This window comes from Trachypithecus francoisi, unplaced genomic scaffold (genome assembly GCF_009764315.1).
Source record: "Trachypithecus francoisi isolate TF-2019V2 unplaced genomic scaffold, Tfra_2.0 Lachesis_group4, whole genome shotgun sequence".
In the NCBI taxonomy this organism is placed as follows: Eukaryota; Metazoa; Chordata; class Mammalia; order Primates; family Cercopithecidae; genus Trachypithecus; species Trachypithecus francoisi.
Genome location: NW_022681469.1, coordinates 99818809 through 99838107, shown reverse-complemented (window position 1 = coordinate 99838107; position 19299 = coordinate 99818809). Strand labels below are relative to the sequence as shown.

At 41.3% G+C, this 19299-nt stretch overlaps 1 protein-coding gene across 1 annotated transcript in view; it reads left to right on the top strand.

Moving 5' to 3' along the window:
• The window catches only part of JAZF1 (JAZF zinc finger 1), a 359494-nt gene that overhangs the window by 272599 nt on the left and 67596 nt on the right, over positions 1–19299 (top strand). Inside the window, exon 3 of the mRNA XM_033191913.1 lies at positions 17512–17708. Within this exon, the coding sequence (XP_033047804.1) occupies positions 17512–17708 (197 nt within the window). The remainder of the gene's footprint in view (positions 1–17511; positions 17709–19299) is intronic.

The following is a 19299-nucleotide window of genomic DNA, read 5'->3' as shown; positions in this document are numbered from 1 at the left end:
ATACAATATATGTATATAAATATATATATATTTATTTTTATATATATGCTGTTCTGTATTGACCTCCCTTTGGTCCCATAAGGCCTAATGAAGAGGCAGATTCTGGAGGCCTGAATTAACTGAATTCTGGAGGTGAATTAACTCTTTCAAAGACACTGGGGTAGCATTCAGTGAATTACCCACTAAGTAGCTCCCAGATATCCTGAAAGATATAAAGTCTCCTCACAAATTCCTCATGTTCTCCGAGGGAGCGATACCGACACAGAGAATGTGTGGTTAATTGTGTAAATGAGGCCAGAGCCAGCTGTATCATCAGCACCGTGAGTGGAAACAGTACCTGCCACCATCACGAGTGAGGACGGGGAAAAGGGGGCTTTGTTTTGGCCGTCTCCAGTCTTTTCCCAGCTGTCATAGGCAACGCTGGCCTTCTGTTTGTGCACTCTCTGCATTTTAATTCCCAGAATTCCTCTTTTCCAAATTCTGCATTGTAGGGTCACATGCTCTGTAAATAGTCACCCAAGCCCCATTGTAAATTATGTAGGGGGGAAAAAAGTTGGAACTATCTTAACTGGCTTTTCAGAACTCTAAATTTCAAGGTTTTTGTTTTAATTTTAACCTTAATCTTAGCAGCCCATTGTAATACCTTTCTCACTATTCCCTCTTCCTTCCTCCCTCTCTGCATCACTCACCTCCATTTATAGGGGTGGGTGAAAATTTTTCTTCTGAAGTCAGAATTTCAGACTCCTATCCTTCCATAGGATGCAGACTATGGAGGTAAACTAGCCCCAAGATTTTTCTCACCCTCTCCAAGGGGAAACCTTTGGTCTCAAAGGTTTGGTCTCAGATCTTACCAAAGTGAAATTCCTGCCTTGTGAGCAGACTTTTCACGCCCAATAAGGAAAAGGAGTCGACTTTTTCTCTAAGTGTTTTTGGTTTCATGGTAAGAAATATAAGGTCGGTTAACATCACAAAGAATCCCCCAGGCAACTGAAAGAAGTGTAAGTGAAAATTACTGTAAAGTACCCTTCACAGCAGGTACCAGTGTTAGAGTTTTATTTCAGCAAATTGTTGGGATCTCATTATTTAGGAGGTTTGTGGACAGAATGAAATTGAATTTGAGCTGCTTATTGCATAAAAGCCACATGATGCCTATGTCATGTATTAATATTTTTCAGTTCCCAGTACACCCCCGTTCTGAGCTGGAAGATATAAATGCTATGCCTTTGAAAGAGAGGACATCTTTGCATAAAACACTCAAATAAATAAATGTACTTTTTCATTTCAGATCTTCACTCTTTTTTTTTTTTTTTTTTGAGACGGAGTCTCGCTCTGTCTCCCAGGCTGGAGTGCAGTGGCCGGATCTCAGCTCACTGCAAGCTCCGCCTCCTGGGTTTATGCCATTCTCCTGCCTCAGCCTCCCGAGTAGCTGGGACTACAGGCGCCCGCCACCTCGCCCGGCTAATTTTTTTTTTATTTTTTAGTAGAGACGGGGTTTCACTGGGTTAGCCAGGATGGTCTCGATCTCCTGACCTCGTGATTTGCCCGTCTCGGCCTCCCAAAGTGCTGGGATTACAGGCTTGAGCCACCGCACCCGGCCCAGATCTTCACTCTTAAGTAATGTTTGTACCACAGATGTTCATCTAAAAACTTAAAAATATTAAGTCTGAAAAAAATATATGAGATCCATTACTCAGTCTCTCCTCCTGCCATTTAAACTGCAGGGATTTCCCCAAGTTTCTCACCTTTCGCCTCTTTTTCCCTGCTTGCTCCCTTAATTTTCTCCTCTGGGTGGATACTCCCAAATCTAGATCGCTGACCTGTTTGTCCACATTTTGAGTATCCCACCACCATTTCACACCCAGCATACCCAGACGGAGCTCTTATCAGTTACAACAGCACTGCTCAGTAGGACTTTCTGTGATCGTGGAAATTTTGTTTCTATTCAATATAGTAGCCCTTAGCCATATGTGGCTACTTAAATTAAGTAAAATTATAAATTTCATTCCTTGGCTGTACTAGCCACCTTTCAGGTGTTCATGGCTTCATATGGCTAATGGCTACTGTATTGAACAACACAGACTTTTTATAGCACTTTGTAACTTTCCTATGGCGTGATATTAACTGTGGGTCCTTGGGCAAACTAATGTCTCAAGCCTCAATTTTGTATCCATAAATAGGACTGATAACCCTTTGCAAGCTGTTATGAGGATTAAATAAGGTAATAATGATAAAGCACCTAGCATATCACATACTAAAAAGACTTTTTAAAAGTCATAGATCTTCTCCCCTTATTCCTTCTTTAATATTAACGTCCAAATATCCACCTGAAGCTTGGATAATGTGAACACTCTCCAGAGCCATTTTAAGAAGGAGTTAGTTTGCACACTGTTGGGAACACCTAAAAATGCTATGGATTAAATCTGGCTTAAAGCTGTAGATCTTCGGTGTTCGGTTGTTGGAAAAGTTCTGAACGATTCTCTGCATCATGGTGTGCTGAGCGATTCTCTGCATCATAAGTGTGCTCGGCAGGGTCTAAAAAGATTCTCCTAGTTGGTTGGAATTATTTTAGTTAGGGTATTTGTCTCATTTCCCAGGGCATAATAACAGGAGGAAAATCTCCATGAGGCTAGCATCTGTTGGAGTAATGATTGAAAGGTAAACCCATCTGAAAATGCCCATTGCTTCAGTGGATATTTGGGGTGGGGGGAATAACCGCTTGGTTTGCATATGTGAACTCAGTGAAAGAGGCTCCCTGGTCACCAAAAGTGGCCTGGGTGTTGGGTGCAGAGGTGTCCAGGATCTTCAGTCACTCAACAAGGAGCCCTCTGCTGTGGACCATTCCTGCATACACAAGTAATAGATTTTAATGGGGGTTTGCCTGGTTTATATCCCGGCTGCAATCCATTAAAGCTTTAATTACACTAATTAGGGATTTGGGATAATCAGGTTGGCTGGCCTGAAATGGGGGCCTGTACTCTCTGAAGAAAAGCTTTGCTAAATAAACCAGCAGGATAAACAGGATTGTGGGACGCATGCATTCCTGGGAGCCAGCTGATGCTAAGCATTAGTGCACGCCTTTGGCATGCAAATGAAGGCTGCTCCTTGTAAATCAGCAGAAGGTCCAGAGGCCCCTCCAAGAAATACTTCATTAGCAGTTAAGTAGTGACATTCTTGAAAAATTTAAAAACACACATACCCCTTGAATTTTTTTCCAGATAACCCATAAATTTGTGCAGGCTTTGCATGGGAGCTATGCATGGGAGGAAGGATGTAGGGGAAAGGTGGCTAGGAGATCTTATAAAATATACATTCATTTCAAAGCATTACTGAATAGTGGTTTTATGTCATTCTTTTTTCCCTCTAACTTAAAAACCACCAAAATCTCTATACTATGTCTAAATCTAAATACTATACTATGCAAGGCAACATACCATTTGACATTATAACAGACTCTCATACCTGAAAGAGTTGGGAACCATTGGCTGATACTTTCAAATTAATAAACATTCAGTGTCATTCAATGGTATAAATTGTATATAACAGTACTCTTCTGCAAGCATTTGGCAGTGTGTTGTGTCCCTGCAGTTATGCTGCTGGCCATCTAAATTGTGAATCTATGTTAGGTATTTCCCAGGAACTATGTTGGAATAATTTCCTTCTCCCTTTGTTCTCTTCTTTCTTTCCTTTCTTCCATTTTTAAAAATCTCTATAAATTTTTAAGTGATTATGTGGACACAAGATGAAAAATATGTGAATTATCAGTCATGGCCTAAAAAGGGAGGAAGGGAGAAAGCTTAAATAAGATAGCAAAATATTGACATTCTGGCGGTAGTTGTGGGTTTTTTTTTAAATTATGCCTAATAAAAAGTTTAAATTATCACCATCTGCGTCCTTTCCATAGCCAAGATTTACACATAGTTTACAGTTTACCAAGTATATTTAGCACTCAGACTAATTGGGTTAACTCTTCAGTAGGGCTGAGGAAAGCAGAAACAGGGAACAAAAGGTGCATTGGTTCTTTTAAAGTCATTTGTTGTTCTCATAGGGGACTTCCAACTTGGGTAAACTGGGCCCCTTCTGATTGGTTGCTGTGACTGTCCTGCTTTTTGGAAAACTGGCCCATTTCAAAGTTTAGCCTGAGCAACTCCATTCTGGTTTGGTCTGCTCAGTTGGGGCCTAGTGCAGAACCTTAGTCCAAAACAGTGACCGTCCATGAATTTTATTTAATGCTCTTAAGTTCAGAAGTAGTTTAATTGAACTCTTGCAAGAAAAGGCAAAAAAGTCACTTTGGAAAAAAATCAGCCCCCAAAATCCATGAGACTTGAGGTCTGTAAGCTTGAGATGCCCACATGCACATGCTTTGTCACAGAGCAGCCCGTGCTTGAAACTGGCTTTGTCCCCAAAATAGTTTCACTGCCATATTATTAATAGTTCATTTAAGAAATACTGCTATAAATTCTGCTCTATCTTTCAACAGTGCTAATTTGCTGACTGCTAGTCTGTGTATAAATAAGTCTCATATACACAGTAAATTTGAGCTGTTGGCCCATACACAATTACTCTTCATGAATAGATGCTGTTATCTGAATATGTTGCTAATATTCTTCCTTTAGCTTGGGGACAGCTCTTGTGTTAGACATACTCAACTTTCTCTCTCAGATATTACAGTGTGCCAGCTTTGTTCTCTGATTCTCTGAGAAGGGATAAAGTATGTACCAAATGCCTAGGCCAGAATATTAGAGCAAATCTTAGTAGATACAGAGGAAAATGTGTAAGTCTGAGATGGCACAAACTTTCAGCTTATGTGTCACTTTCATTGGTTTGTAGTGACTACCTAGGGCACAGTGCTGAAGAAGACTGTAAGGCTGAGTCCCAGAGCAGCACAGGCAAGAGGGCTATAATCGATTAGTTTACACGATTAGAATCATCTTGGGCAGAGTGCATTTAAGTGGCACCAGAGCCACTGTGTGCCATCTCTGGCATAGACAAACCTTACCTATTTGAGACTTCCTCTCACATTGAGAATCTTCTGCCATCTCATTTGCTTCTCCTCCCTTTTCTCAACCCAGTGTTTCATTAAATGGAGACCTCCAGTGTGCCCCACCCCCTGGTGCTAGATTCCCTGGGAGTCATTTGTTCTTAGCTGGATATTGATGGTCACCCACCCCACCTTGTCAGAAGAATTCACCTAAGGGTAAGGCCATGCAACATCAGAGAAGTACTTTTCTTTGGAAATGGAACTGTCCAATCCCAGACTTAGGTACCTAGCTTAGCCTACCTGTGGACTGTATAGGTTTCCCCCAAGAAATTACCTCTTATGTAAGAATTCTTCTAGATGGCTGTTAAATTTACAAACAATTTCTCCTTCCTGGGAAAGGGTCAAGAGCATAGGGCCAGCACCCATGGGAATACCACAACTCTGAGTGGTCTCCTAACGTATATTGAGTATTATGTGGAGCCAAGGGCTTTTCATGCATTTTCCAATGAGATCTTGATAATAACCCCCATGAGGTAAGTGTTAGGATTACCTCTGTTTTATAACGAAGACCCCAAGATGAGAAGGAGTCATTAATTTGCCCAAACTTGAACACCAGCTAAGTCAGATCAAGAGTTTGCCTTCAGAACCTAGATTTTTCATTCACCAGGCTGTGTTCCCAGCTGTATACTGGATTTAAAACTCTCAGAGACCGTAAGTGCAACTTTCTCTTCAGTTTTTAAATTTCTTCTAGTTTATGGGGAAAGTTACGCATCATCTCATTAGCGGCTTACAGTGAAACCTCAGTAACTCATTTAATTTACTTCTACAGGAGGCAAAACAAAACTCAAAAGCTATTTGTAGTTTTATATCACAAAACCTTGTAAAGTGCAACTTCTTTGTTTTGTTAATTAGTCTTTACGTGAATGTCAAATTAGCAATGAAAACCATGTGTAAGAAATAGCCATAGTTATTTGCAATTCAATGAAGGGTATGAAAGGAATGGAAAGGAGGATAGGGAGTTGCCAAGAGAAAGATATTCCATTGGTCTCCAAACCAAAGACTTGTGGTATAGTAGCTTTCAGAAGTGTTTTTTATTCTTGGCATCAATGATGAAAAAGACCATGGTTTATTTTATTCAGGCTAAAGTACATCAAAATTAATTGCTTCACTGATAATTTATGCTGACCTGTGGCTTTAAAGAGTGATTGCCGGAGCCTGAGCAAGCTTTCATTAAGGTAAATTGACTGTATCATTCCATAGTTGTGAAGAACATATACAATATTTGTTGGGAACATACAAAGAAATAGTATTCAGGAATGGGATTATGTTTGCTATTTCAGTAGCTTAACTTTGGTGCCTGGATTTCATTTGAGTGTTAGAATTTAGGAAAAGATACTACTGGTTTGAAAAAGTGGTTCTTAAGTGCTATCCGCAGCACAGCTGCTAGTCTGTTGCTGTTCATGAGGATGTTTCCACTGGTCTGCAGTGTCTGAGCTGCTTGGGGCATGTGGGGCCAGGAACAGGGGGCATCCAGCACCTCACCACCCCTTTGTGTGTCCAGCTGTAAGAGGACACTCAGCTCTTGCTCACCTTCTCCCAGCTCTTGGAAAGGAGAAGCTACTGGATTTGAGTGCCCTTTTATTTGCCTTCTTCGTTTGCTCAGCGTATTTCAAGCAATTCCACCTAAACTTAAGAGTTCTGTTTGGTCAGCATTCCTTGCAACTGAATTTTTTGCAATGATAATAATAGAAAACACATTTAGATATTTTTTAAAATGTGCATCTACAGAATAATTGTAAACAGTATATTATAAATAATACAATATATATTTGATGCAAGTGTAAAGTAATAACATGAAATTTTATATTGTGACTTTTCTTCATCAAAACAGTTTAAGTAGATTTTTCCTGTGTTCTGTTATCCTAATCTCAGAATAAAGAACAGTCTTTCTCAAGAAAGGATTTATTCCAAGATTATGATCTTCCTATATTTTATGTTAAAGTAGTTTTTTCTTCTTAATCACAGGCTGGTGATGATAGATGTTAGTTAGATAAGGTATACATGGCAATATAAAAATTGGCAACCCAATGTTATTTAAATAAATACTAAAAAAGGTATAGAATATCCAAGCTATAATATACCAAAGAGAATATAAATTAACTGTAGCTGCCTTTAAAAAAAGAAAAAGAAATAAAATATGATTGTCAAGACAGTAGATGAAGAAAAGAGCACCTTTTATCTTGTCTTTTTATCTTACCCCACCTTTTCTTCTTCCTTCACCCCCACAAAAAAAAAAGAAAGAAATGAACGTCTGTACACAAAATAAGCTAAAGGTTTGCTATGAAATTGGCTTGCCCTTTATTTATTTTATGCAAAATTAGATTAGAATTCTCCGAAGACCAGGAACTACATCCTTCCATATATGTCAAATATAAACTTAGAAAAGTAGGCCAGATGTGGGTAGCTCATACCTGAAATCCTAGCACTTTGGGAGGCCAAGGTAACAAGACTGCTTGAGCCCAGGAGATCGAGACCAGCCTGGGCAACAGAGTGGGATCCTGCCTCTACAAAAATTAGGTGGATGTGGTGCTCTACAAAAAGTACAAAAATTAGCTGGGTTTGGTAGTGCATCCCTATAGTCCCACCTACTTGGGAGGCTGAAGCAAGAGGATCGCTTGAGCCCAGGAGGTCAAGGCTGCAATGAGCCGTGATGGTGCCACTGCACTCCAGCCTGGCTGACAGAGTGAGACCCTGTCTTAAAAAGAAAAGAAGAGAGAGAAAATAACGTCTCTCTTAATGCAGTAAGTCTGTCAGTTTTAGTTTGGTACCTGAGAACACAGTCTATTTCGTTAGCTGTGTACTTCTCAAATTATGTCCACAACCAGTGTAAAGGTCAATCACAAAAAAATACCCCTTACAAGTTAAGTGCTAAACTGATCTGATCAAATGGAGTGGGTTTTTTTCCTCATGCTGCTTTTAGTTTTATTATTTTGCATTAAAATTTTAATGGCATGTTAAAAGGGGCTCAGAGTTTTGGTGATACTGCAAAAAGTTTTATGAAGCTTCAAAATCCACCCCATGGGCCTCAGATCATGAAGTCAAAAATAACTCTGGGATAAGAAGTGAAACATGGGATTATTTGAAGCATTACTATAAACTTTCTGAAATTAATGTGATTTGGAAATCTAGATTTTCTCTTTTCTACTGAAAAGTACATTTATTAAGTTCCCAGATCACCAAAAAAGGCCATTCTATTAATGAAGGGGTGCTGACAAATGATTACTCCACTTGCTGTTTCTAGGTCATGTTTCACTAACTAGCTGTTTTAACCAAATACACCTTTAGCTTCACTATGGAATTAAGTTGCTGCTAAAATAAGAAGACCCGCCACATGAATTTATTAGCAGACGTACGTTCTAAAAGCCATCATTACATTGAGACCTAGAGCAGCCAGATCCTTTGACATGTGGGCCACACATGGTTGCATGCTGAAATGTACCCATTATTTCCATCACCATTTCCCACAGACACATTTCAAATGTGCCATGCACTGTTTTGCTTGCTTACTGGTTCTCTATCCATCCTTGTCCTGGATTGCATAGTAACAGCCAGAGAAAAGAAAAATCCTTACTCTCCATGTTAGACTGTCCTTCAGAAGGTTAGATTGTTATGTCAGAAATACCATCATCTGGAGCAATGAATTACCAGATTTGGGAGTGCTTGGAATCTCAGGGCCTATCTGCCAACTCCCCACAGCTTTTCTCAAAAGCTTGTTTTTGCTGAAAAATGACAATGCCCAAGGGGCCATTGAAAAGGCAGAACAAAGCTTTTGAACTTCAAATGAAGCGTAGTTGGATGTGGTGTTCTACAGAGGGTCTGCTGGCAGACCAAGTCAGAACCTTGTGCAACTTGATGAATCTCCCAAGCAGAGAACCTTTAGCTGGATGGAAGGATGTCAGTCCAGCAGCTCGTGGTATGGAGGGTCTCCCATTGCCTGTCCTGCTGGAAAGACCCTCTATAATTTGGTTCTACTCTAGAAATCAAGGCCAGGAAGTAAGAAGAGGTCTATGAGTTTATAGGTGGGCCCCGGCATGTTGTCTAATGAGACGAACCTTCTTTTTCTGTTGTGTTAATAGTTACTGTAGCTGCATTCTTGAATTTGCCAGTGATTGCCATTCAATAGATGCCATTGCAATTTAATAAATTCCTGGGCCAGGCATGATGACTCACGCCTGTAATCCCAACACTTTGGGAGGCCAAAGTGGGCAGATTGCTTGATCCCAGGAGTTCAAAAGTAGCCTGGGCAACATGGTAAAACCCCATCTTTACAAAAAGTACAAAAAATTATCCCAGCTACTCAGGAGGCTGACAAGAAAATCACACAACTGCTAGTGAGCCATGATCACGCCCCTGCATTCCAGCCTGGGCAACAGAGTGAGAGCCTGTCACAAAAGCCAAAAAATAAATAAAAATAACATGAATGCCTGCAGAATCAGTAAAGGTGGCTCTTTGCTTTCAGAATCAGCAGAACTCATGATGACAGTATTTAAAATCCTAATATTCAGTGCCCCAGCTCAGAAATAACCAAATGCTAGTGTAGATGGCAGAATGTAAAAGGTTTGCGAGTTAAGATTTCCAGTACAAGTGTTAGTCGCTTCTTTTATGAACCAGGAACCTGACATTTGTCAAGCACGAAGTGTCAGGCCCTGTTCTTAGTGCTTTATGTATATTAACTTACTTCATCCTCACCACAACCGTTGGTCAGGCCTGTTGTTGTCACCATTTATAGATGAGAAAATGGCAGCACCGAAAGGCTAGGTAGGTAACTTGCCCACTGTCATCACACAGCTAGCAGGGCATGGATCAGAGATTTGAATCTAGACAGTCCACCTCCAAAGCCCACCCTCTTAACTGCTACACTAATGTATTCAGACTCCAGGCCATGACCTCCCAGGGGGTCAAGAAGTCAATGTGGTGGTCATGACCATCATGTTTTGTTAAAATGAAATAGAACAGAAAAATGCCAGAGTATATCGTATGTAGTAAAGATTGTTTTGTGAAATTTCTGTTTCAGATATTTACATTAAAATGTCTCATCCTTGAGTCCAGATATGTTTAATAATTCATAATTTTTTAGATTTCATAAAGGTAATATAGTACAAATACTACATATTACATAATACCCCCAGTAGGGTCTGGGTCAGCCCCATGTAATCACATACATTGATATTTATACAGTGAAACACACAAATATTTTCACTAAATACAATAAAATCTGTAAGTAGCCTTTCACCCGGTCAGGTTAGAGTTTGCCTTCCAATGACGTTTTATTGCCAAGCTTTATTTTTTTTAAATTTCAGATTTCAGAGCTTTGGACATTTCAGAATTGCAGGTTGCAGGCCTATTTATACATGTGAGCACACCAGGTTGCAACGTGAGATACATTTCTTACAATGGGTTGAAGTCAAAGTTTGAAAAATACTGCACAATGCTATTGCCGGAATCATTCACTGTTAGAGCTGGGAAGGACCCTAGCAGTGATGTATTCCATATATCCATAAAACCAAATCTCCTCAATTTTAACAAGTAGAAAAACCAAGACCACTAAAGCAAATGCAGTGACTCCTGGAGGCCACCAGTTTCTTTGCCCCAGAGCAAGCCTCCTGGCAACATGCAGTGCAGACCTCTGGACCACACACCTTCTCCAGAGTCATATAATCACAGCCACACCACACCACATATCTTGGAGTTTTCAGTTTTTTCTGAGACTGCAGTTTTGAGTGGTCACTTCCATTTCTGAGTTCTCTGATCCAGTGAAAGCCCAGTGATTTTTTTTTCCCCAGCAGGTCACTTAGACTCAGGTGTTTTGGCCATCAACTGAGGTGGCAATGGAGTCTCTGCCCAGGTTCCAGCAAATACTGTACATTTCCTGAGTTTGTGGTTGAAACTAGTCTCCCTGGACCAGCAGTTGACATTTTCCCCCTGTGGAGTTATATTCATGTTTCCACGTTGAACATGTCAGACTGAATGAACATTGTGGTCTGAGGATTTAAAAGATTTATAATGGAGTCTTGAAAATTTACTTAAGGAATATGTACTTCCCCTAGCAATAACAAATATTACTACAAATGACCATATTAAATTAAAGTTAACTTAGACATTTCTGATTTGTAGGAAAGTTGAAATTAATCTTACAGCAGTTTCAGTTTCAAAATGAAAACATTGCTTTGCCTGACCACAGATTTTCAGGCTGTTAGTCAACAGTGAGTGAAAGAGTCTCAAGTGACTTTTTTTCTTTAAGAAATACTCAGTTTTCTCTGTGTGTAGAAAAATGTTAGAAGGAAAAACCCTAAAATATCAACCATAGTTTTATCTGGGTAATATTTCTCTTAGAAAAAAAAAAGTTTTTACACAGGAAACATCAAAAATTCCTTTCATAAGCTGAATGGCAGGTACACAGATTGCTATTTTATTAAAATCTTTATGCCTGGAAATGTATATATTGATTTGCATATATATTCCATAATTTTAAAAAATACCTTTATTTCATTTCCTAACCTCTGTGTTGGTCAATTAAAACACTTTTTAAACACAAGTCACAAATCCATAAAAAATGTTCTGTAAGTATTTTTTACTGAGATACATTACTTTTTACAATTTTAAAAAAGAAGACTTTCTTATTCATTCCTTGTTCCTTCCCTGATTAATTCCTTTAGTGAATAGGCAAGAAGCCCAGTTCAAACACTTTTTTTCCCCACATTAAAAAATAATAATCACAGCCAGGCGCGGTGGCTCACGCCTGTAATACCAGAACTTTGGGAGGCTGAGGCGGGTGGATCACAAGGTCAGGAGATTGAGACCATCCTGGCTAACACGGTGAAACACCGTCTCTACTAAAAATACAAAAACTTTAGCTAGGCATGGTGGCAGGCGCCTGTAGTCCCAGCTGCTGGGGAAGCTGAGGCAGGAGAATGGCTTGAACCCGAGAGGCAGAGGTTGCAGTGAGCCAAGATCGTGCCACTGCACTCCAGCCTGGGCGACAGAGCAAGACTCCATCTCAAAAAATAATAATAATCACTAGAAGGTGTACTGGCAAATGTTGAACTGACTTGGAGAGGAAAAAAATCCCAATTTGTGGTATTGCCAGTTTCGGTGGTGTAAATACTCCTGTCATAGCCAATTTCAAGGTACCCACATGTTACTGAACACAGAGTAGGTTACTTTGCATTATATAGCATATAGTTATACAGTAATTCTACCAAATAGATAAAATGTTAATGTAAATAACCTCAAGAATATAGATAATATTAAAATGCAGTAAAATAATTAAGTGATGAGCCTTGAGTTAAATATCCTTGTTTTTAACAAAGCACTTGACTTAATTATTTACATAATTTAGTTTTTAATAACGGCTGTGTTTAACAACAGATTCACCAAATCCCTGAAAATTTAAGTCAGCTTTCACAACCCAGTATGAGCCAGCTCCAGCACACTGCAGCTGCCAGATCAGAGCAGTGTCACCATTGCAAAGCAGAGAGAATTCTGGGAGGTGGGCACAGCCAGCCTGCCTTCCCCAGATCGTAGTCCAGTGGGGCTACAATTCCAGAGACCCCCTGCCCCACAACTGGGGAGCCCAGTGGTCCCACACAGCAGGACAGACTGACATTTGGAGGATGAGCCTTTTGTTTTCCCAGCTGCCCACTGCCCCCATGTAAACTGCCAGAGGGGCATTTCCCCAGGCCCCATGCTCCGGCTCCCTGAACGCTTTCAACTGAAAACCATGGCAGAGTCCCGAGGCTTGACTAGGCTCTGATGCCAGCTCTGCCACTAGCCTAAATGACCTCAAACAGGTCACACCACCTCAGTTCACAGTTGCTGTAACAAATGAGGGGGCTGGACCGGATGATCTGACTTAACCAAGGTTCCTTCCTGCTCTAAAACCCAAGTGAGTCAGGTGCAGTGGCTCATGCCTATAATCCTAACACTCTGGGTGGGAGGATCACTTGAGCCCAGGAGTTTGAAACCAGCCTGGGCAACATAGTGAGACCCCATCTCTACAAAAAATCAAAAAATTACCTGGGCATGGTGGGGCATGCCTGTGGTCTCAGCTACTTGGGAGGCTGAGGCAAGAAGATCACTTGAGCCCAGGAGGTCAGGGCTTCAGTGAGCTGTAATCACACCACTGCACGCCAGCCTTGGTGACAGCGAAACTGTATCTCCAAAAAAAAATCCACATCAGCCATGATTATTGAGAGCTTCAGAAAGATCACCAATGGTGTCTAGACTCATTGAGGAAAGCTCAGGCTACTGAGTGACATGACTCCCTTAACCTAAACTCAGCCTTGGGAACATGGTAAACCTTTCCCAGCCCTGATATTTGGTAAAACGGGGAACATAGTCCTCATTTGTTGGCCAGAATTGTAGCCTTTGCTATGCCTCCTTGGCTTCTCTAGACACTCTTGTCTCCCCAAATGGTTCCTTGCCACTGAGAATCTGCTCACCTTTTGACAGACAGCTGTGCTGATGGAACATTGCTCAAAAACTTGAGAATTTAGTAAGTCTCAGAAAATGGGTTAAGTCGTGGTTAATGAAGGGAAGAGGAGCAACATGGTAGTGCAGGGAAGACACGGGCCTATTTTAACCAGGGTTCCCACAGCGCTTGTGTGGCACTCCTGTGTGTGTTTGTGGGGGTGTGTGTGTATGGTTGTCACTAGAACAAATTGTGTAGCTGTGTGCCTTGATATGTCAAGGTTACCATGATTTATAGATTGTATGTCCAAGTTCACAACACCAATCCAAGAGAGGAGGGAGAACTGCAGGAGGAAGTCTTGGCGACAGGGCTTTAAGAATGTGTTTCATGTTTAATGCTTTTAACATGGGTGCCTTGTTCTTGTTTCTAGAAAGCACTATAATAGAAGATACAACCCAAATCCAGATTGCTGTCTGTAGCTGGCCAAACCCATGTGAGGGTGAAAGCGGGGTTTGTGTGTGTGTGAATGTTGTGATGGTTGTTTATAGTTGTTGTGTTATATCTGAGCTGTAGGAGAGTATTTTACAATAAGAGATATGAGTTCTGTAATCCCAGCACTTGGGAGGCCGAGGCGGGCAGAACACTTGAGGTCAGTAGTTCAAGACCAGCCTGGCCAACGTGGTGAAACCTTGTCTCTACTAAAAATACAAAAATTACCTGGGCATGGTGGCAGGCACCTGTATTCCCAGCTATTTGGGAGGCTGAAGCAGGAGAATCACTTGAACCAGGAGGCAGAGGTGAGCCGAGATTGTGCCACTGCACTCCAGCATGGGCAACAGTGCAAGACTCCATCTCAAAAAAAAAAAATGTATAAATATATGAGTTAGATGTAGAGAAGCCTTTCTCTCTCTTCCCTCTGGTTGTCTCTCCCTCTCTGTCTCACACTGGATATGCACCCTCTGGGTTTATTCCATTCAGCCATTCCACAAGTGGAATTTCTGCTCTACACAAGGCATGTGTGTGCTTAGTGCTTTCAGAGCCGTGGGTGTGTGGTGTGTCCTCAAGACACTTGGAGTTGAGTAAGGTGGACAAAATATAGAGACATAACCACATTATAATGCTTTATGTAATTAATAACAGCTTCTGCATTTTGAGCCACTTGCTACATGACGGGCCAGTTACCTCCTTTATCCTCACAACAGTCCTCTGAAGTTGAAATGTTATTGCCCCGTCTGCCAGCAGGTCACCTTCTTAGATCGTGAACATTCAGACTCACAGATGACCATGGGCCACAATAGGGCACTGGGCCCGTTCAGAGGATGGAGGACAGGCCACCTTCTGCAGGCGCCCTTGCAGCAGTGCACATGAGAGTCTGTTCAGGTGCAGAGGGGTAGGAGTGGAAACCATCCTGGTAGAAAAGCCTCATGCCCTACAGGAGCCAAAGCTCTTGCAACATGCTCTGGGCATAGCTCCCCAGTTCTCTTGCAAAGGCCATGCCCAGCTATAAGATCACCATGCTCAGAAAGCCCAAATCAGGATTCTTGGCTTCCTATCAGATAGCTACAGGTTCCTAGATCCTCCCAGGCTGTGCAGTTCACCAGTCAGAGGTGATTCTTTTTTTTTTTTTTTTTTTTTTTTTTTTTTTTTTTTTTTGAGACGGAGTCTCGCTCTGTCGCCCAGGCTGGAGTGCAGTGGCCGGATCTCAGCTCACTGCAAGCTCCGCCTCCCGGGTTTACGCCATTCTCCTGCCTCAGCCTCCTGAGTAGCTGGGACTACAGGCGCCCGCCACCTCGCCCGGCTAGTTTTTTGTATTTTTTAGTAGAGACGGGGTTTCACCGTGTTAGCCAGGATGGTCTCGATCTCCTGACCTTGTGATCCGCCCATCTCGGCCTCCCAAAGTGCTGGGATTACAGGCTTGAGCCACCGCGCCCGGCCGAGGTGATTCTTATATAGATAGTGTCACCTGGTAACATAGTTGACATACTGTCTTAGCAGGTTACCAAATTTAGCCAAAGATCAGACTCCCATGCAGAAAGCGAAAAGACTTACGTTAATTCCTTACCTACTCTCTCATTCCCATTTTACAGAGAATAAACCTGAGATTCAGAGAAGTTTATCAACTTGCCTCAAATTACATAATAACCCAGCCAGGATTTGAACCCTGGCCTCACTCCAAATACCATGCTCTTAACTAAAGTGCGAGATGTAAAAATTTTTTTCTATCCCCATAAGCATGTCTGTGTTTATTTTGCTATTTGAAACACTAGTTTGAATTACTTGCCCTTGAGAACAATCAGCCTTCCTGGAAGCAGCAGCCTGTTTATCCTGTGGCTTTGCCACTCCCTGGCGCACTGCATACCCAGTGTGAGAAGCTCAGCACCATGCTAGTTAGCAGTTCTTCTTAGAATAATGAAAAAAAAAAAAAAAAAAGCACTAATTCTTTGCTTTTCTCTGTGAGTCTGTATTTTTAGTAGAGGTTTATGAGGAGGGGAATAAGAAGTTTTAAGGACAATAGAACCAATTTTGCATCTGAAAATAAATGAGTACCTGGCTACCATGTGCAAACAATTCTCTTTTGCATTGACAGTCCTTTTTAAATCATCACTATGCTATAGCACAAAACCTAAGAGCTCAAGGTAAAGCTTTATTACTAAGCTCAGTTCAGCATATAAAATCCAGTTTATATATCTGGATTATATTGCAAGAACCATTCAAGAAATGTGCCATCCATGTTCCAAGTATAAAAATAGAAATTTTAAGACAGCGTAACAATATTACTGTTGTTTCATTGGGTATTTAATTGACTTCAGGCTTTCACCAGGTATTAGAACTATCTGTTGACTTTCAAAACTTCATCATGTAGTGAGGAAAAATACTAAGGAATTTTGTAGACGAAATGTGAAATAGGTCAGGTAAAATACCATGTTTAAGTGCAATGCAGTGAGTTTATGATAAATTGTATTGAAATAGTCAAAATATAGTTCATGCGGAAGGTGTTGGAGAGAGGCCTTGAGAGGCCTGGAATGTTCTGTTTCTTAGCCTAGGTGGTGTGGACAGCTGTGGTTTTATCATCTGAATGCTATCATACATTTATGGACTGTGCTTTCTATGGCAATTTTCAAAAATGCAGTTGACAAAGTTTGCCTGCCAATATGAAAAGGTGAATGTTCTTTAGATAGGAGATACCATTTCACAGATTGTTTTGAATCTCATATTACACGAATTGACAAAATGGTAGATTATACAGTGAGAAAAGAATGAAGTTTGAATATTACCAACATCAGAGAAGCATTGGAAGAATAACTCAAGTTTCCAAAGTGAAACTATCAGGAAAAGTCACCTTTCTCTTTATGAGTAATAAAATTAGAACGTAAACAGATCATCAGTGGTGACCTCCCTCCTTGTGCTGCTCTCTTCCCTTCTGGAATCTTCCTGGGCAAATGTATGCAGTTCTGTCTGTGTTTCCTGAGGTGGGCCTGGCACTGTGCTAGGAACTGGGGACTAGAATCTTTGCCTTCATGACGAGGGAAGCAAGGCCTCAATTAGCCAAGAAGAGTTTTTAAACCCAAATAAAATATGAAAATCAAAGTAATACAAAAAAGAGAGTTTTCATGAGGCCATATATGTTAGGTGGCAGTTAAGTGGTATGAAGAAATACTACCAACCTGCAGATAAAGGAAGCGCTGTCTACTTAGGAGTGGTTGGGGAACTTTGAGGATGTGTGGGCTTCCTATGGGTAGAAAAAGAGCAGACCTTCCAAGAGAGGAAATCTTGTAACTGAAAGCATTACAGTGGGTGCAGATGTATTCTGTGTGTATAAGCTTCCTGGCAAGGAGGATTTGCTAGGGAAGAAGTGAACCTGACTTTGAGGAGCCTTAAAAATAACAAGCTAGAAGATAATTCCATTGCACTGGAAAAGGGAAGCTGTTGTGAGTTCTTGAGATTGGGACTGACCTGTGGCCAAGGTCCTTTTCCAGGGTCGGGCATCTGTGAAACTCTAATGAATGTGAGTCCTCATGCTCTATACGTGGCCTAGGTTCCTTACCTTCTATTGTTGTTTCAGATTCATGACAGATGCTGCCCGCCGAGAGCAGGAGTCCCTAAAGAAGAAGATTCAGCCGAAACTCTCACTGACTCTGTCCAGCTCAGTGTCTCGAGGGAATGTGTCCACTCCCCCACGCCACAGCAGTGGAAGCCTTACTCCCCCCGTGACCCCACCCATCACCCCCTCCTCTTCATTCCGCAGCAGCACTCCGACAGGTGAGTGGCTTGGCCCTACCGCCTTGAGAAGGAGGAGAGGAGAGAGGAGAAAGAGAAAGTGTGTGCGATGTGCTGGGGGCAGAAAGGGGCTGGGGAGAGATGATACAGACCCACCACATCGTTAATCCTTTCACTAGTCTCTATATATTGATTCATTCTTCAGTTTATTACTGAAGAAATATTTCTAGATTATTGTTAATATGCATGCGATAATGGTTTTGTAGATTTTTTTGTCAATATATTTCCCGTTTTTACTGTGCATACCTACATACACAACATTTTTAATGGGCTCTACAATAATAAATGTTTTATCACCTGATTTACAACTAAATATGTTATGAACACTGTCTTCTAAAACAGTTAAAATAATTGCATACTTTAGAGAAAATATAATTTATTAAGCAGTCTTAGAGAAATTTAGATAGAATATTTCTTCCAAGGAGACTTCATTGTTTTTACAATGCCTTGGGAAAAAGAGGGAGTCCTTGTCTTCTCCAGGTTTTTCTGTAAATAGTGGAAACTTGCCCTTCAATTTAGCTTTTTCACTTGCTTCTTTATACCCACCTATTCTCCAATCAAGTAATCCATTTTATTTTTCCCAGCCCATCTCTCCTGTGTGCCTCCTCTTTCATCTCAGTCTCCCTGACACACATGGATGTCCACTACTCCTGCACTCTCATCTCCTCTCCTCCAGGTCCTCGGCTTAAAGAGGCTTCTGTCCTTTTAAGGATACCGTCTTCATTGATTTGGATTAACTCTGCTCAAAACTTTATCCTCAGTTCCACATTAGGATTAGCCTGTAATAATCTGAAGACAATGTTCAGTTGTTTAAAAAATTTATTAGTAAGAAAATCTTGGTAGAGTTAGATGTATCAAGAAACTAGGACTTCAGCTGGGTACTGTGGCTCACATGTATAATCACAGCTCTTTGGGAGGCTGAGGCAGGAGGATCGCCTGAGGCCAGGATTTCAAGACCAGCCTGGGTGAAATGGCATTTTGAATGCCTCGTAAGTGCGAGAAACTGAGCTACTGAGGTGAGCAGAGAGAGGCTCTTTTCCCTGACCACAGGAGCTTACACCTGTTGGAGAATACTGGCATTCTAGAGGCCAAACAAGATCACTTTTGTCTTCCTCTCCTAAGTGTGGAAATGCTTAAACAATAAAACAGCAGTCACAGATGAAGAACAAAATATCAACTGTATTACATAAAGCTAAACCACAGAATGGAGCTTGGATCTGTAACAACTGGGCTTCCTAGTACGTCTTCCCAGAATTCAGTTTATTTCCCAAAGTGCACTTCTCAGCTTACCTCAGGGTGGGAGCTGACCAGAGTGCACCCTGGACCCCGAGCAGAGCGTGCCCAGCCCTTCCTCCCTAGTTCATGCTTCATTAAGTCACTGTTCCTCCTTGGGCAGGAGTGAATAGAGATGGTGGAAGAGGTCCCGCATCTTTGTGCTGTCTGAGAAACAGAGAAATAGCTCTCTTCCCCCAGTGGGAGTATAGACCATCACTAATCAAATCAATACACAAATAAACATAACCTTGTAATCATGGGAAGTGCTATATAGAATTTTGTGATAGGAGGGCATCCA